The sequence below is a fragment of the Trachypithecus francoisi genome, unplaced genomic scaffold (assembly GCF_009764315.1).
Source record: "Trachypithecus francoisi isolate TF-2019V2 unplaced genomic scaffold, Tfra_2.0 Lachesis_group18, whole genome shotgun sequence".
NCBI lineage: Eukaryota > Metazoa > Chordata > Mammalia > Primates > Cercopithecidae > Trachypithecus > Trachypithecus francoisi.
The window spans coordinates 42,984,817-43,002,241 of NW_022681463.1; the positions used below are offsets into that span (position 1 = coordinate 42,984,817).

Consider the following 17,425-nt stretch of genomic DNA (forward strand, 5'->3'; position numbering starts at 1 on the left):
ATCTTGGCTCACTGCAACCTCCACCTCCTGGGCTCAAGCAGTTCTCCCAGATCTTCCCACCTCAGCCTCCCAAGTAGCCGGGACTACAGGTGCCTGCCCTCAAGCCTGGCTAATTTATGTATCTTTTGTAGAGATGGGGTATTGTCATGTTGGCCAGGCTGGTCTTAAACTCCTGAGCTCAAGTGATCTGCCTGCCTCAGCCTCCCCAAGTGCTGGGATTACAGGCATGAGCCACCATGCCCGGCCCTTTAGCATCCTATTAAATCCAAATCACTCTTTTTAAAAAATCTTTCTTTGGCCTGACCTCTTGAGAGCACATGTCACTGTGGACAATGGCTCTGTTATGAATGCTTCTCCCTGGGCTTTAGGGACTCTACTCTCTTCCCGATGCTCCTCACTGATGCTGGTCACTCTTCACTCTTCTTTGTGTAAGCACTTTTTCCCATGCCCTTCCCTTAAATGCTGGTAGTCATCACGATTCTGTCACAAGCCTTCTTCTGTTCTCACTCTATATAGTCTCACTGGTTCATTTTCTCTATTTCCATGTAAAGTAACATCTTTATGTTGTGACTTTCAAATTTCTATTACCAGATGAATTCTCTTTCTTGGGCACAAGAACCTACATTTCCAACTCTCCAGTGTATATATCCACTTAGATATTTTCTTGAACTTTTCTTCCCCAAACTCTTTCTTCTAGGTTCTTTGTAGCACCACTAAAGACACAAGCCAAAAACCTAGGCATCAATTCTCATTCGTCCTCTCTTAATCAGTCCCTAATGTACTCAATCACCAAGCCCTGTGATTATGCTTCTTAAATAGCTTTCAAATCGGTCCATTTTTGTTTTATCTCGTCATCACCAATCTAGTTCAAGACACCACCATCGCTCACTGAAATACTGGAATAGCTTCCTTAATGGTGTTCTTCCCACTGCCCTTATACAGCTCTAAGAGCCATGAGAAAAGGGCTTCTATATCAGCTTCTTACAACTGAACTCAGTATTCTATTAGGCATTTGGCTGATGGAGGATACTTTTCTTACTCTCAAAAACTTATATTCTAAGGACATGTGGATAAAATATATACAAAGAAAAGCAGAATTAGAATTTCCAAAGGTAATCAGTAAATCTTGTTTCTTTAAGGCAAAGATGAATGGATAAAAACAGATGAAAACTAAATGCAATTAATGAAGACTACTGAGTGATAAGCTCAAGCTAGAAGCCATTTTAAGGAGTCAGATTTCTTTTTCTTTTTTTTTTTTTAAGACAGTCTTGCTGTCACTCAAGCTGGAGGGCCGTGATGTGATTATGATTCACTGCAGCCTTAACCTCCTAGGCTCAAGCTATCTCTCTGCTTCAACTTCTCTAGTAGTTGGGAATACAGACGTGCACCACCATGCCCAGCTAAATTCTGAATTTTTTGTGAAGATGGGGTCTTTCTAGGTTGTCCAGGCTGGTCTTGAACACCTAGTCTCAAGCGTTCCTCCCACCTTGGCCTTTTTGAGTGCTGGGATTGCAAGTATGAACCACTGCATCGGGCCTGAAATCACATTTCTTATACTCGAAATCTTTTCAGAATGAATGTTTTATTTGAAGTCCTGCTACTGTTATCTAAAAGTGAGATCCTATCAGTTTATCTTTTCCATTTACCTCTTTTTAATATCTAATTATTTAAGGTTTATATTTTATTTACACCTAAGAGGTCTTAATCTGAGTACAAGTGAAGACATTTTAGAGTAAGATAGATTACAGCCCACCTGAAGGAAACAGATAAAGTTATTCTGAGGTATCAAAAGCGAAAGAGGAAAAAAACGATTATAATACCTGGTACAAGATATTCAGCTCTTAGTTTTCTGGCAATGAAGACAAAAAGGAAACACATTAAATTACAAAGTTTTCATTTTATGAAAACAAGAAAGAGGAATATAACTTCACGCCCAGAGGAAAAAATTTTCCTGGAATATAAGCAATAATTTATTATGAGTTTTTTTTTCTGTCTAAATGAGACTAAGGAAAAAGGATATTAGTTTTGTTTCGGGGAAAAAAATGAATTACTTTTAGTTTTGACTATGTAATCACAGTTGAGTTATTTAACTCTTATCAGCATCAGTTTCATCTCTAACAATGAGGACAATGATATTTATCAGTGGATTGTAGTAAAGATTAGATTATGTCATTTATATGGATGTACTTAGTAGACTGCATTAAATAGTTTTACAAAACCAAGAGATCACACTTTGTTTTGATCTTCTACAAAAGCAGAAGACATGACATTAAATTGTTCTTTAATAAAAGAAATTCTGTGAGGAGAGATATTTTGCCCTTTTCCCCTCTGCTTTATGTACATTTTACTGAATATAGGGACAAAACCTGGAGAATTTAGAATGGAGAAGTGTGGGCAGGTATAAGCTCTCAATTCAATTTATGCACATTTTAAAGTTAGTATTTGTTGTGTAAATCCTTTAACCATTTACCCAATCCAGTTGAGCTTTGTAGTATGAAAAGTCAACCTAAAATATCCTATTTCTCTCTATACCTACCTGCTCTTCCCATTATATCATTCTGAAATTAGTAGTCTATTTTCTCTCAAAAAAAGTTAAGACTAAAAACCACCAAATATACCACTCATAGTTCAAGAAATACACAACTGTAAGATATCAATACACATTCCTGGAAATTGTCACACCACATCCTAACTCTTAACATGAGAGAAGATACTTTTAAGCTAATATATTTGAGCTAACACTAACATAGAAAATAAAAACTCTCTGTGCTCATGCCCCAAATGTTTTTGAATTGTCAACCTAGAATTGTCCTACTTGTTTTTTCTGTTTAATACATATTTTGGAATTATGTAAATGAACTGGTGATCTTACTTCACATTACATGAACACATACAGACTACTCAGAACTCAGTGACACTGCTAAAAAAAGTTAGAGCTAGGCTGGGTGCAGTGGCACATGCCTGTAATCTCAGCACTTTGGGAGGCTGAGGCAGGCGGATTGCCTGAGGTCAGGAGTTCGAGACCAGTCTAGCCAACATGGCGAAAACCCATCTCTACTAAAAATACAAAAAAATTAGCCAGGCGTGGTGGCGTGTGCCTGTTAACCCCAGCTACTTGAGGGGCTGAGGCAGGGGAACTGCTTGAATCAGGGATGTGGAGGTTGCAGTGAGCTGAGATAGTGCCACTGCACTCCAGCCTGGGTGACAGAGCAAAACTCCATCTCAAAACAAAACAAAACCAAAATGAAACAATGTTAGAGCAAGAGCTGTCCCATGCACAAAAGAAAATAAGAAACTTGAAAAGGTTCATTTGGTCTCTTTTCGAATCACTCATTTACACTGCCCAAATTTAACTGATTAAAACCATGACTGGTATCAGATAATTTTCCCAGGGTCTTGACCAGGGTGAGGCAAGCTAGTGGCCTTAGGTAGAGGCAGTGGCTCCCAGGGGCCATCCATGCTCTTTGCCCACTCTGAGAGTAGGCACCTCCTTACATCATATGTCCTAGATGCCTTGTTTGCCTCACCCTAGTCCCAGCCCTGATTTTCATTTTCAAAAAAAATTAGAATTATTCTTATCCAACTGTTATCTATTGCCTATTACGAAGACATGATCCTCCGAACAATCAAGTGAACAAATCAATCCTATGGACCCTTTGTTTCATCAGGTTAATGTTCAAGGGAATGGCTAAGCATCTCTAGGGGGTCACACCAGCTGTTTTATTTCCATATAAGCAATTTGCAGAGGCCTTTGCATTTGCATATATGATGTAAGCTGGTAGTAAATGGTTTCTTAGAAAATGATTAATAACATCAGATTTGTTTTTACTAAACTTTAATTTTTACTTTGCTTTAAAACAAAAAAAGTTGCTTTTAGATGTTTGGTATCATCAAAAGCTATACAATATTAAATTATTAAAATATCATTGCCAAAATAAAGATATACTGTCAAATACATAAAAACTGACAATTATCTAAATATGCATCCATATAAATATCAGTAATGACATGTAGTAGTAGGCAATTAATGAGTAGTTCCATCTTGCTAGTGTTTAAATTTCTCCCTCCTTCTCTCGCTTCCTTTCTTCCTCCTTCTTCTTCCTCTCCTTCTGTCTCACCCTCCCTCCATGTTTCTCTTTCTTTGTTTTTTAAAAGATAGGGTTGCACTACGTTGCTCAGGCTGGAATGCAGTGATTATTCACAGGTGAGATAAGAGTGCACTACAGTCTCAAACTCCTGTGCTCAAGTGATCCTCCTGCCTTAGCCTCCAGAGTACCTGGGACAACAGGTGTGTGATACTGTGCCCAGCTCTGCTAGAATTTAATTTGCATGCTTACACGTATTTTCTTCTCAATCCACCAAGCAAACTTTTTGGTCCTTATTTGGACTCATGAGTAATGTGATTCCAAGTGTTGGAACTGCTCATATATTTTTCAGTGTAGCACATCCCCTTAAAATCAAATGAGAACTGCCATTCTGAAAAAAAAATTAGTATCTAGCTTTAAAAAAATGTAGTTGATATGGCTGGTCATCTGTAGTTACTACGCTTAAGTATTTAATTTCAAAAACACTTGTGAAAATTCCACATAGTGAATGAATCAGGTTTCCACAGTGAAGAGACAATTACTTGAAAGCAGAATCCTAGGACATAAGTGATAGGAGCAGTGATGGATAAGGTCTAGAATGTCAGAACTCAGAAGAAAGAATAAGTATCTTCAGAGAAGCTTTTCCTAGCTCTGTAACCTGTTGTTAGATTGACTTATCTACCTAAATGTTATAATTACACTCTAGTCCAGGGACACTTATCCTTTTCACCCATCACATGGAAGACACCTTTAAGAAAACTCACTCCAATGCCATTTCTCAGATACAGACAATCCTCCAATTGTTCTGACCCATCTCTAGGATACGTACCTTGGAACTGCTTCCAGTAATAGTTTCCAGTTCCCCTCTCTTAACAGTATTCTTCCAATAATTTCTTCCCAACATGTGGTATACCTCTCCCAGACTAGTATAAGGATACTCGTAAACCAATGATATGTTTTAATTGTTTCGTTTTCTGGTCAGGCGCGGTGGCTCACACCTGTAATCTCAGCACTTCGGGAGGCTGAGGCGGGTGGATCACTTGAGGTCAGGAGTTTAAGATCAGCCTGGCCAAGGCCAACCATGTCGAAACCTAGTCTCTATTAAAAACACAAAAATTAGACGGCATGGTGGAATGCACCTGTAATCCCGGGTACTCAGGAGGCTAAGCCAAGAGATTCGCTTGAACTCCGGAAGGCAGAGGTTCCCGTGAGCCGAGATCACACCACTGTACTCCAGCCTGGGTGACAGAGCGAGACACTGCCTCAAAAAAAAAAAAAAAAAAAAAAAAAAAAAGTTTCTTTTTCTATTAGAATAACAAAGTGGTAAAAAGATGGCTAAGATGAGGTAGTCATAGTTCAGTAGAAAGTAGGATTTGTATTAAAAATACCAATGGTTTGTGAGGACGCAGAGAATATTGAACTCTTATTCATCGTAGAGGGGGAATGCAAAAATATAGTAACTTTGGAAAATTTTGACAGTTTCTTATAAACATACACCTGCCACACAACCCAGTAATCATGTTCCTAGGTGTTTACCCAAGAGAAATGGAAACTTACGTTTATATAAACATGTGTACATAATTGTTTACAGCTATTTTATTTGGAGATGTCCTCAAATGGAAACAACTCAAATGTCCATCAACTGTGAATGAATTAACAAACTGGGTTACATCCATATAAATGCTTATTACTCAGCAATAAAAAGGAAACATATGACCAATATAGATGTATATACAGGCTCACACCTGTAATCCCAGCACTTTGGGAGGCTGAGGCAGGCGGATCACTTGAGGTCAATATATTATACACCTATATTGCAACAATATAGATGAATTGCAAATGTACTATTATAACTGAGAAAAGCCAGACTCAAAAGGCTATATACTGATAATTTCACTTTTATAGCATTTTGTAAAAGGTAAACAATAGGTACGGAAAATAGACCAGTGGTTTATAGGGGTGGGGGTTGAGGAAAAGGGTCAGCTAAAAAGGGGTAATGAGGGAATTTTTTGGAGTAATGGAACTATTCTATATATTGACTGGTGGTGCTGATGCAACTGTGTGCATTTGTCAAAAATCACAGACATGTCTGCTAAAAAAGGTGAATTTTATTCTTTGTAGATTATACCTCAATAAATCTTACTTAAAGGAAAAAAATAAAATAAAACAGGACTTATCTCTTGGTTACTAACTGCCATGGGTAAGCCACTTAAAACTTATTTCTCCATCTATAAAATAGGAATTATATTTACTCTAAAAGAATTTTGGTGGGGAACAAATGAAGAAAAGAAAATAATTTTATGAACTTTAAAGCTCCACACAAATACTCTATCTACACTATAGGCACTGGGCAACATTGATAAAGAAGACAAGAGGCACACTAAGGAAATTTACTGTCTAGTTGCAGAATAAGATAAAACAGAGTATTATTAAATAATATGGGGAAATTCAGTGACAGATATCAACAAAACAAGAAGGGGCATTCTAGGAATAAGAATTAACTCTAAGAAGTATATCAAAAGTTGAATAAAAAAGGACAAAATTACAGTGAGACATGAATAAGTCATTAATGAACATGCACAACTGGGATCCAATAATTTTTTTTTTTTTTTTTTTTTTTTGAGACGGAGTCTTGCTCTGCCACCCAGGCTGGAGTGCAGTGGCCGGCTCTCAGCTCACTGCGAGCTCCGCCTCCCGGGTTCACGCCATTCTCCTGTCTCAGCCTCCCGAGTAGCTGGGACTACAGGCGCCCGCCTCGTCGCCCGGCTAGTTTTTTGTATTTTTTAGTAGAGACGGGGTTTCACCGTATTAGCCAGGATGGTCTCGATCTCCTGACCTCGTGATCCGCCCGTCTCGGCCTCCCAAAGTGCTGGGATTACAGGCTTGAGCCACCGCGCCCGGCAATAATTTTAATCTGATAGCAGTTTTAATCCTAAAACGATTAAAATTATGACAAAATAGGAAAAATACCTCACGATGATTTAGAAGTTGCTCTAAGTCTAATGCCATTTGATTCTTCGTCTGTAGTAAAGCTGACTTTTCTTTATTTAAGTTGCTGAAAAAAAAAACAAAACCCAAGTTTTAAAAAGTCATTATGTTAGTGTAAATATAGTTAATAAATGATAAATATTAAAAGAATAAACACGAATCTGATGGTTTGAATTAAAGATAAATTTATAGTCCATAAACATTCCAGACTAGCCACTAAAACGTTTGGCCTAATGAATGGCCTATTTTGTAACAAGATCCTTTTTCTTTTCTTTTCCTTTCTTTTCTCTTTTTTTCCTTCCCTCTCCTCTTTTCTTTCTCTTTCTTTCTCTCTCTCTCTCTTTTTTTTTTTTTTTTTTTAACAGATGGACTCTTGCTATGTTGCCCAGGCTGGAGTGCAGTGGCTATTCACAGACATGGTAACAATGAACTACAGCCTCAAACTCCTGGGCTCAAGCAATCTTCCTGCTTCAGCCTCCTAGTATCCAGGACTACAGGCATACATCACTGCGCCCAGCTTTTCTTCTCTTAAGAATCCATTTGACAATGTAACTGACATGCTGTCTGAGAATACTTTCCTGCCTAGAATAGGCATAAAATTAATGTTGTAAAGATGACTATTTACTACTAAAATGTACAAAGATAAAGTGAAACTCACATAAAAGGTAGGAAATAGTATATGTCAGCAAACTATTGCAACACAAGATACTAGAAGTCAAATTAAAACATTTATCCTTAAAACTGAAAGTAATATTTTATAATTTACCACAAACTAAATTATCAGGTATATAATTGAGTTAAGTAAGTGAATCAGGTATTTAGTCTGTGATAAACTTGAAAAAAGAACGTTTGTTTCCAAATTATTAGTTCAATTTTCAATTTCTGGCTGGGCACGGTGGCAATTATCTAATGAATGATTACAATAAAAAAAAAGAAAAAATTTATGAGGGTAAAACAAACAAGAATTGTTTTAAATAGGTAAAAACATTTTTTTTTTTTTTGAGACAAAGTCTCGCTCTGTCGCCCAGGCTGGAGTGCACTGGCGTGATCTCGGCTCACTGCAACCTCTGCCTCCTGGGTTCAACTGATTTTCCTGCCTCAGCCTCCTAAGTGGCTGGGACTACAGGTGTGTGCCATCATGCCCAGCTAATTTTTGTATTTTTAGTAGAGATGGGGTTTCACCATGCTGGCCAGGCTGATCTCAAATTCCTGACCTCACGTGATCCATCCACCTCGGCCTCCCAAAGTGCTGGGATTATAGGCGTGAGCCACTGCACCTGGCAGGTAAAAACATTTTTAAAGTTCTACTTAAGTTCTACTTTAAGAAAATGGAGGCAGGGAACACTGGCTCATGCCTGTAATCCTAGCACTTTGGGAGGCTGAGGTTGGAAAACTGCATGAGTCCAGGAGTTCGAGACTAGTCTGGGCAGCACAGAGAGATTCCATCTCTTAAAAAAAAAAATGTTAGCCAGGTGTGGAGACATGCACCTTTAGTCCAGCTACATCAAAGGATGAGGTAGGAGGATCGATTGAGCCCAGGAGTTCGAGGCTGCAGCGAGCTATGATGCTCCACTGTATTCCAGCCTGGGAGACAGAGTGAGGCTCTCTCTAAAAATAAATAAATAAATAAAGGAAAGTGACTAATTTTTAGAATAATATTGGGCAGACTTTTTTTTTAAAATTCAAGAAACAGTAGTAGGCATTCTGGAGCAACTGTTATTTGAAGGATTTAAGAGGGAAAGCCCATATTCTTCTCCTTCCAAGTAATCGAGAAGGAAGCATCATAGTTTGTCCTCTGAGGAGGCAGACTAGATGCAATTCTGACTTCTGTTTCCAACTGTGCCACTGACTCAGACTCAAATGTATGGTGTAAAGCATAACACATACCACCCCACTGAACCTCAGTTTTTATATCTGTAAAGTGGAATATAATACTCATGTATGTCAAAGGGCTATGTGAATGATTATATAAAGTGTTGAACTCATAAAACTCTATATAAATGTTATACAGCATTACTAATTTAGATAAAAAAATAGGCATCAGAGTAAAATAGTAATTAAATGTCAATAAAGGTAAGCAGCTCAGCTGAAAAACAAACTGACTTTTAGAGTTAGGCGCCAGAGATCCTACAAGAGCTGAGGAGTTGAAAAAGAACAAAACAGTATAAAGGAAACTGAGTGCCACGTTCTGCTAGAATCTCCAAAGCATGGTAAGGATCACATGTTTCTCTAACTCTAGAATTCTAACCTATCTTTAGCTGGAATCACTTTGAAGGTAAAATATTTTTTCAAATTTAAATATCCAGTAAACAGGACTAGGAATTTTTAAGGAACACATACGTGTCTATGTTCATATACATGTATACTTATACACTAACAACCACGGTATTTAAGCATATACTCACATTCAATGCACACACACGCACACACACACACAGTCTCACTCTCTGTCTCAAATACCAACAGGCTCTTCTCAAGAACAATGTAGTGTAATCGGAATGGAATGTCGAGGTAATTAAAGGATTCTGACTGGATAATTCTTTACAAATGCTTTTATATTGTCATGTTTAACTTTTCAAAAATAAAGTATTCTATAATTAAATATCAAAACAACCGTATATACACGGAATAAATGGTGGGGGGATAAGTTGGCTTACAGAACAATTATGTTGTACCTGTAAGACATGAGTTTATTACAAACAATATGGACTTCCCAGACTATATTGCTGTGATTACAATATCTGGGTATATATTTTGTCTTCTTTATAATATACTCGACCACAGGGAGACAACCTTCAACATGTGGGTCTCTAAAACTGAGTATGATTATCATATTCACTCTTCTTCTAGTATGTATTTACTCAATAGAATTTTAGTCTTCATAAGGCATATTTCATAACAGTGGAAAGTTACCTTTGAAAGTACAAAGCTTCTACAAGTGACTCATAAAACAACTACAAAACAAATCTCCTTATAAGTACATCTATCTTGAATGGTATATTACACCCATAATTGTTCAATTCACTGTTAATTATTACTTAGAAATTCATGTTTATGGCTCTGTTTCACCTGCAATATGAAAACATTCCTGATATACTGTTTCTTAACTTCCTGGATCAATATACTCTCAGGTAGCTTTGTAAGAGAAGTTGACAATGTAGTCTTTTCTTTACCAGTTAAGAATAAACTAAGAACTGACAACAGGCAAAGAAAATTATGCGAATTATTCTCTTTCCAAGCTTCCTTCCTTTCTGAAGTAGAGATCAAACTGTATTACGCAGACTGTCTCTTGTGGCTTGGTGGAAGAAAGTTATCAGTACTACTTTTAGAATAAAGTATTACTTTAATAATAGGGGAATTTAAAGCAGTTAATGGTGACATCTCAAATGTTAGCTTTTAATGTGTTTATAATGATTTCATTTTAGTGCATATTTACTCTAGCCTTTCTAGAAATTGAATATATTGTATACATAGTTCATTTTCAAGGGATAAGTATGGTATACTGGCATTGTTTACTTTTCTAAGAAAAGCATACAATTATTCAGCTATTCAAAGAGTTTTTATTGAATTAGAAAAACATTTAAAAGTCATAAATTGATGCAATTATTTTTTACAACTAACATCAACACTGAGCAAAGAGGAATAGGAATTTTCCTGTTTATGTTTTCTAAGGAACATAATAACTTGATAACGCTTTTGGATGGGCCATCATTAATGTTTAAATTTCAAATAAAAGACAAGGGGACGGAAGTAACATTTACTGAGACTCTCCTATGTGCCAAAGCTTTATATATGTTCCCAAATTTAATTTTCACAACTACCCCTTCAGGTTCATATTAATATCTAATTTTACAGACACACTTACCATAAGGACAGAAACCAGCCTGATGTGTATTTAAAGCCCAGGATAATTCCACTCCAGGATTTGAAATGCCATCTGCTTAGAGTAGGGATGTGGGTATACAGAACTGTGATCTATCCTACCATATCTGAATGACTGGCCGAGCTTTTTAATGGCATTGTTACATCACAGCATTTCATTCATGCAACCAGGGTACCCTTATAGCAGCATCTCAAATGTCATAACTAAACTACTGAAAGTATTAATAACCTTTCACTTTAGAAGGTAGTTGCTTCAGTTAAGAATAAGATTTCATATCCTGTGAATTATCAGTTCAGAATGTACTAAAATATCACACAATGAAGGACTCATGTTTAGTACAAAATTTTTCTTGGTAATTAATTCCATAAATGACACGGCCTTTATGAAAACTGTTGCTGTTATTAGGGGAGTCTTAATTTTTGTTCAAATTCAACATATTTTGAGAAATGTTATTTCTCATTTTTAATGTAATTTTCAACCAAAAATTTGTTACACATATGGTAAGTACTAAGCATGGCAAACATTTATTGAACACTGTTGAATATAATGTTTAGGCACTATTTTATCTATATATATATTATGAAGATTATATCATTTATTCCTCAGAACAACCCTATCAATCAGTTGCTGTTAGCACCACTCTCATTTTTTTTTTTTTTTTGAGACAGAGTTCTGCTTTGTCACCCAGGCTAGAGTGCAGTTGCTCATTGCAACCTCCACCTCCCAGGCTCAAGTCATCCTCCCACCTCAGCCTCCCAAGTAGCCAGGACTACAGGAGTATGCCATCACACCAGCTAATTTTTCTGTATTTTTTGTAGAGACAAAACCAAACATGGTTTTGCCATGTTGTCCAGGCTGGTCTCGAACTCTTGGGCTCACGTAATCTGCCTGCCTCGGCACCACCCTCATTTCACATATGAGGGAACTGGATGTGCTGTGGAATACTACAGCCATTAGCCACTACAGCAATTAAAATTATCTTCAATTTTAATAAAATTAAATTAACATTAATTTAAATTTAATCTTTTTTTTTTTTTTTTTTTGAGACGGAGTCTCGCTCTGTCGCCCGGACTGGAGTGCAGTGGCCAGATCTCAGCTCACTGCAAGCTCCGCCTCCCGGGTTTCCGCCATTCTCCTGCCTCAGCCTCCCGAGTAGCTGGGACTACAGGCGCCCGCCACCTCGCCCGGCTAGTTTTTGTATTTTTAGTAGAGACGGGGTTTCACCGTATTAGCCAGGATGGTCTCGATCTCCCGACCTTGTGATCCGCCCGTCTCGGCCTCCCAAAGTGCTGGGATTACAGGCTTGAGCCACCGCGCCCGGCCTAAATTTAATCTTAATAAAATTAAAGATAATATAATTTTAACAATTCAATTTTCATGGAATTAAAAATTTAGTTTCTCAGTAACAGTAGCCACATTTCAAATGCTCAGGTTGGGTGCAGTGGCTCACGCCTGTAATCCTAGCACTTTGGGAGGCCAAGGCCTGCAGATCATTTGAGGTCAGGAGTTCAAGAACACCCTGGCCAACATGGTAAAACCCCATCTTTACTAAAAATACAAAAATTAGCCGGGTGTGGTGGTGGGTGCTTGTAATCCTAGGTACATGGGAGGCTGAGACAGGAGAATCGCTTGAACCTGGGAGGTGGAGCTTGCAGTGAGCCCAGATCGCGCCACTGCACTCCAGCCGGGTGACAGAGCAAGACTCCGTCTCAAAAAAAGAAACAACAACAACAACAACAACAACAAAACCCCAAAACAAATGCTCAACATCTACATGTGGCTAGCTAGTGGCTACCATACTGGACAGCACAGATATGGAATATTTTTATCATTATAGAAAGTTCTATTGGACAACAGAGGTATAGAGAGTTTAAATGTACTTGCCCTAACTCAAAACTAAGTGCTGAGTTGAATTTGAAAACTTCCTTTTAAAATTTGTTTTTTAAAAAACTTTATAATAGAATATTTCAGAAGAGAAAATATGTAATAGCAAACCCTGATACATCTATCACCCTGCTTCAACAACGATCCTCATTAAAGTGCTACTTTTAATCACTTTAATCACTATGATACACTATTTTTTGTTCTCTTCCTCAATTATTGTAGTTACAGAAATAATATCCCTTATTCAGAATAGAACATAGAGGGGCAGTATAACCTAATGGTTAGGAGAATAGAATTAGCAAGCAGACAGATATAAATTTGAATTCTGACTCTATCACAATGCTGTATGTTCTGAGAGGACAAGTTGCTTAATTTATCTATGGCTGAATTTGTTCATCTTTATAATTTTCTCCTACAGCTAGCTATTATTTTCTCTATATTAAGTATTTTAAACTACCTTAACTCTTAGTAAAATTAATCATCAAATTTATTTGGAGATAACTGTGAAAGAAGTAATTTTTTTCCTCAGGAGTTTTATATACCTCCCTATCACAAGAATATAACGGTAAAATCTGACATATAAAAGATTCAAATTTCAAGGCCGGGCATAACATCTCACGCCTAATGCTAGCACTTTGGGAGGTTGAGGCGGGCGGATCACGAGTTCAGGAGTTAGAGACCAGCCTGACCAACATAGTGAAACCCCGTCTCTACTAAAAATACAAAAATTAGCTAGGTGTTGTGGCGTGTGCCTGTAATTCCAGCTACTCAGGAGGCTGAGGCAGGAGAATCAGTTGAACCCAGAAGGCGGAGGTTATAGTGAGCAGAGATCGTGTCATTGCACTCCAGCCTAGGTGATGGAGTGAGACTCCGTTTCAAAAAAAAAAAAAAAAAAATTCAAAATTTCATTTTAATTTTAATTTTTTTGAGACAGAGTCTCACTCTGTTGCCCAAGCTGAAGTGCAGTGAAATGATCTCAGCTCACTGTAACCTCTGTCTCCCCAGTTCAAGCGATTCTCCTGTCTCAGCCTCCAGAGTGGCTCGGACTACAGGCATGCACCACCATGCTCAGCGAACTTTTGTATTTGTAGTTGAGACAGGGTTTCACTATGTTGGCCAGGATGGTTTAGAACTCCTGACCTCAGGTGATCCGCCTGCCTCGGCCTCCCAAAGTGCTGGGATTACAGGTGTGAGTCACTGCTCCTGGCCATAAAAGATTCAAATTTAACAGAAATATGTAACATAGGAAGAAAAAATTCTATTTGGGGTTCTTTCTTCAATTTCCCTAAGATAACCACGTGCCCAGTGAATTGTGAAAGACATAATTTCTGTTGTCCCCAAGAAGTATTTATAGAACAATTAATTTATTATTGTAGGTTGTATACAGAATTTTTAATTTTAAAATTAATCTAGAAACAAACTTATTTATTTTGACATGTAAGGTATAAATGTGCTCCTAAATTATTTAAACAAATCATAAAAAAATTAAGAACAGGAATAAAGTTCTAGACCAATTATTTTGGTGAGGTAGAAATGAAAGAAGGTAATTATTATGATTCATTAAAAATAACATTCATACTTTGCAGTCAGTTACCATTAGTTTTATATTTTTGTTTGCATACTTTAGGAAACCTGGATTTAACAACCATGTTCTCCTTATTGTTTTCCAATTCCTTGATTTAACCATTTCTATTCCCACCTAATTCTCTTTTACATTTATAATCAGTTAATAATTTACCCATAAAAATCTAAATTATTCTTATAATCTTAGAAATCTAAGAACTAAGCAAACTAACCATCTATCCACAAGTAAAACTGTTTAATTTACACATATCTTCATTCTTTTATTTCAGTTTAAAAAACCAAAACGGTCATAGCAAATTTTCTTTGGATAAGATCTCATACAAAAACAATTACAAATTAAGGAAGTGAAAGAAATTTATTTATTTACACTTAAAAGTTACTTTCATGTAAAAGGTCAGAAGAAAAGCCTAAAAATTTCTTGGAAAAAACAATATAAATTTAAGTAAATGTAAATTTTATTTCTGTTTAAAAAGCCATTTTAATGACACAAATGCATCTGGTTTTATTCCTCCTCTCCCTTTGGTCAATCTATATCACACTAAAGAGTTCCAGGGAAACAAGGACCAATAGCGGTTGTGTCCTCTAGGACAGATGGAATGTAATGCTCCTAAGTGTAACATTGTTATTTCCTTGCTACGACATCTGATCACAGGTGGAATGTGAACACCTGATGTGATGTGACCTTAGTTTTTCTAAGAAAAGTTTAATATTCATTACGTTTAAGATCGCCTTCATTATTCAAATTTTCTGTTCATGATTTACAACCCAAATTCATCTACAGCAGCAATATGGTAACAATGTCTTTATTATTCAAATGAAAGATTTGTAGATGGTTTACCTGACATCTTTCTCAAGTTGTGCAATAGATTCCGTCAGTGAATCAATCTTAGAATCTCTCTGACGCACTGATTCAATGAGATACCTGTAAGGCTGTTGAGTCTGGTTTAATAGCGAATTGGCTCTGTCAAGCTAAAGAAACACAGGTTTTATTAAAATCTAGAAAATGTGACAACAAAATAAAATCATTCAAAATGCTCTAGCACAAATATAGTACAGAAATTCCTTTGACATGAATTATTCTGAAAAGTTTTTCCTGTGTAAATTTGAAGGTTTTAAGAGTGGATCAATATAGCTATTCTTAATAGTGACTACAAACGAGAATTTTTTTTGTTTCTTTTCTTTTTTTTTTTTGAGACGGAGTCTCCCTCTGTCGCCCGGGCTGGAGTGCAGTGGCAGGATCTCAGCTCACTGCAAGCTCCGCCTCCCGGGTTTACGCCATTCTCCTGGCTCAGCTTCCCAAGTAGCTGGGACTACAGGCGCCCGCCACCTCGCCCGGCTAGTTTTTTTTTGTATTTTTTAGTAGAGACGGGGTTTCACCATGTTAGCCAGGATTGTCTCGACCTCCTGACCTCGTGATCCGCCCATCTCGGCCTCCCAAAGTGCTGGGATTACAGGCTTGAGCCACCGCGCCCGGCCTCTTTTTGTTTTTTTTTTAAGACAGAGTCTCGCTCTGTCACTCAGGCTAAAGTGCAGTGGTGCGATCTCGGCTCACTGCAACCTCCGCCTTCCAGGTTCAAGTGATTCTCCTACCTCAGCTTTCTGGGTAGCTGGGATTACAAGCACCTGCCACCATGCCCCACTAATTTTTGTAATTTTAGTAGAGATGGGGTTTCACCATGTTGGCCAGGTTGGTCTTGAACTCCTGGCCTCAGGTGATCCACACGCCTCAGCCTCCCAAAGTGCTGGGATTACGGGTGTGAGTCACCTCGCCTGGCTGAAAAAATTTTAAATAAAACATTAATAGCAATTTTGAGAATGCATAAACTTAAATTTTCTTAGTATTTGTCTTTGTCTGAAAAGCTATATGACAAAATATATCTTAATAAATATTTGAGCTTTATTTCTACTAAAAATATTCACATCATAATTCAGTAATTTTTTCATTTCTTCATATTCCCTTCTTTATTTTACAAATAAATAGATATCCAAATCATTAGGTACAAATTTTTGACAAATGTGGTTTAAAATATAATTTTACCATTTTAATCCTGTGAAAACTGTACAATTCAGTGGTATTAAGCACATTCATAATATTGAATAGCTACCACTTCTATTTCCAGAACACTTTCATCAGCCCATATGGAAACTCTGTACCCATTAAACAAAAACTCCCCATTTTCTCCTCCCTCTTGGCCCTAGAAACCTGTATCTTACTTTCTGCTTCTGTGAATCTGCCTATTCCAGATACCTCACATAAGTGAAATAATACAATATTTGTCCTTTGCTGTCTGCTTATTTCACTTAGTGTGACATTTTCAAAGTTCATCTATGTTGTATCATGTATTAGAACTTCACTTCTCTTAATGGGAAATGATAGTCCACTGTATGTTTATAGTACATTTTATTTATTCATTGATCTCTTGATGAACACTTGGGTTGTTTCCACTTTTTGGCTATTGTGAGTAATGCTGCTATGACATTGGTGCACAAATACTGTATATGTTGAGTTCTTGTTTCAATTCTGTTGGGTAGCTACCTAGAAGTGGAGTAGAACTGTTAGGTCATGTGGTAATTCTATATTTAACTTTCTGAGGAACTGCAACAGCTCCACAGTGGTGATACGATTTTACATTCCTACCAGCAAGAAATTTGATTTCAATTTCTCCACATCCTGGCCAATGCACGTTATTTCATGTGCATACTGGGCATTTGTACATTTGTATATCTTCTTTGGAGAGAAGTCTTCCCAAATCTTTTGCTTGTATTTTAATTGTGATTTTTCTTGTTGTTGCTGAGCTGGAGGAGTTATTTACTCTTAATAATACAGTCTTATTAGATATATAATTTGCAAATATTTTCTTCCATTTTGTGGGTTGTCTTTTCACTTTCTTGATAATCTTATTTACTTCTTTACTTACTTGTTTTGAGACGGAGTCTTGCTCAGGCTGGAGTGCAGTGGTGCGATCTTGGCTCACTGCTACCTCTGCCTCCTGGATTCAAG

The 17,425-nt window shown here is 37.1% G+C and overlaps 1 protein-coding gene across 3 annotated transcripts in view; it reads right to left on the reverse strand.

Moving 5' to 3' along the window:
• Positions 1-17,425, reverse strand: part of PIBF1 (progesterone immunomodulatory binding factor 1) — a 240,944-nt gene that overhangs the window by 36,402 nt on the left and 187,117 nt on the right. For 2 of the 3 annotated variants that reach the window (XM_033177571.1, XM_033177572.1), the window contains exons 15-16: positions 15,263-15,393; positions 7,056-7,140 (exon numbers count right to left, since the gene is read on the reverse strand). In XM_033177571.1, coding sequence (XP_033033462.1) covers positions 7,056-7,140; positions 15,263-15,393 — 216 coding nt within the window. The remainder of the gene's footprint in view (positions 1-7,055; positions 7,141-15,262; positions 15,394-17,425) is intronic. The other variant, XR_004429040.1, reaches the window with a different exon arrangement.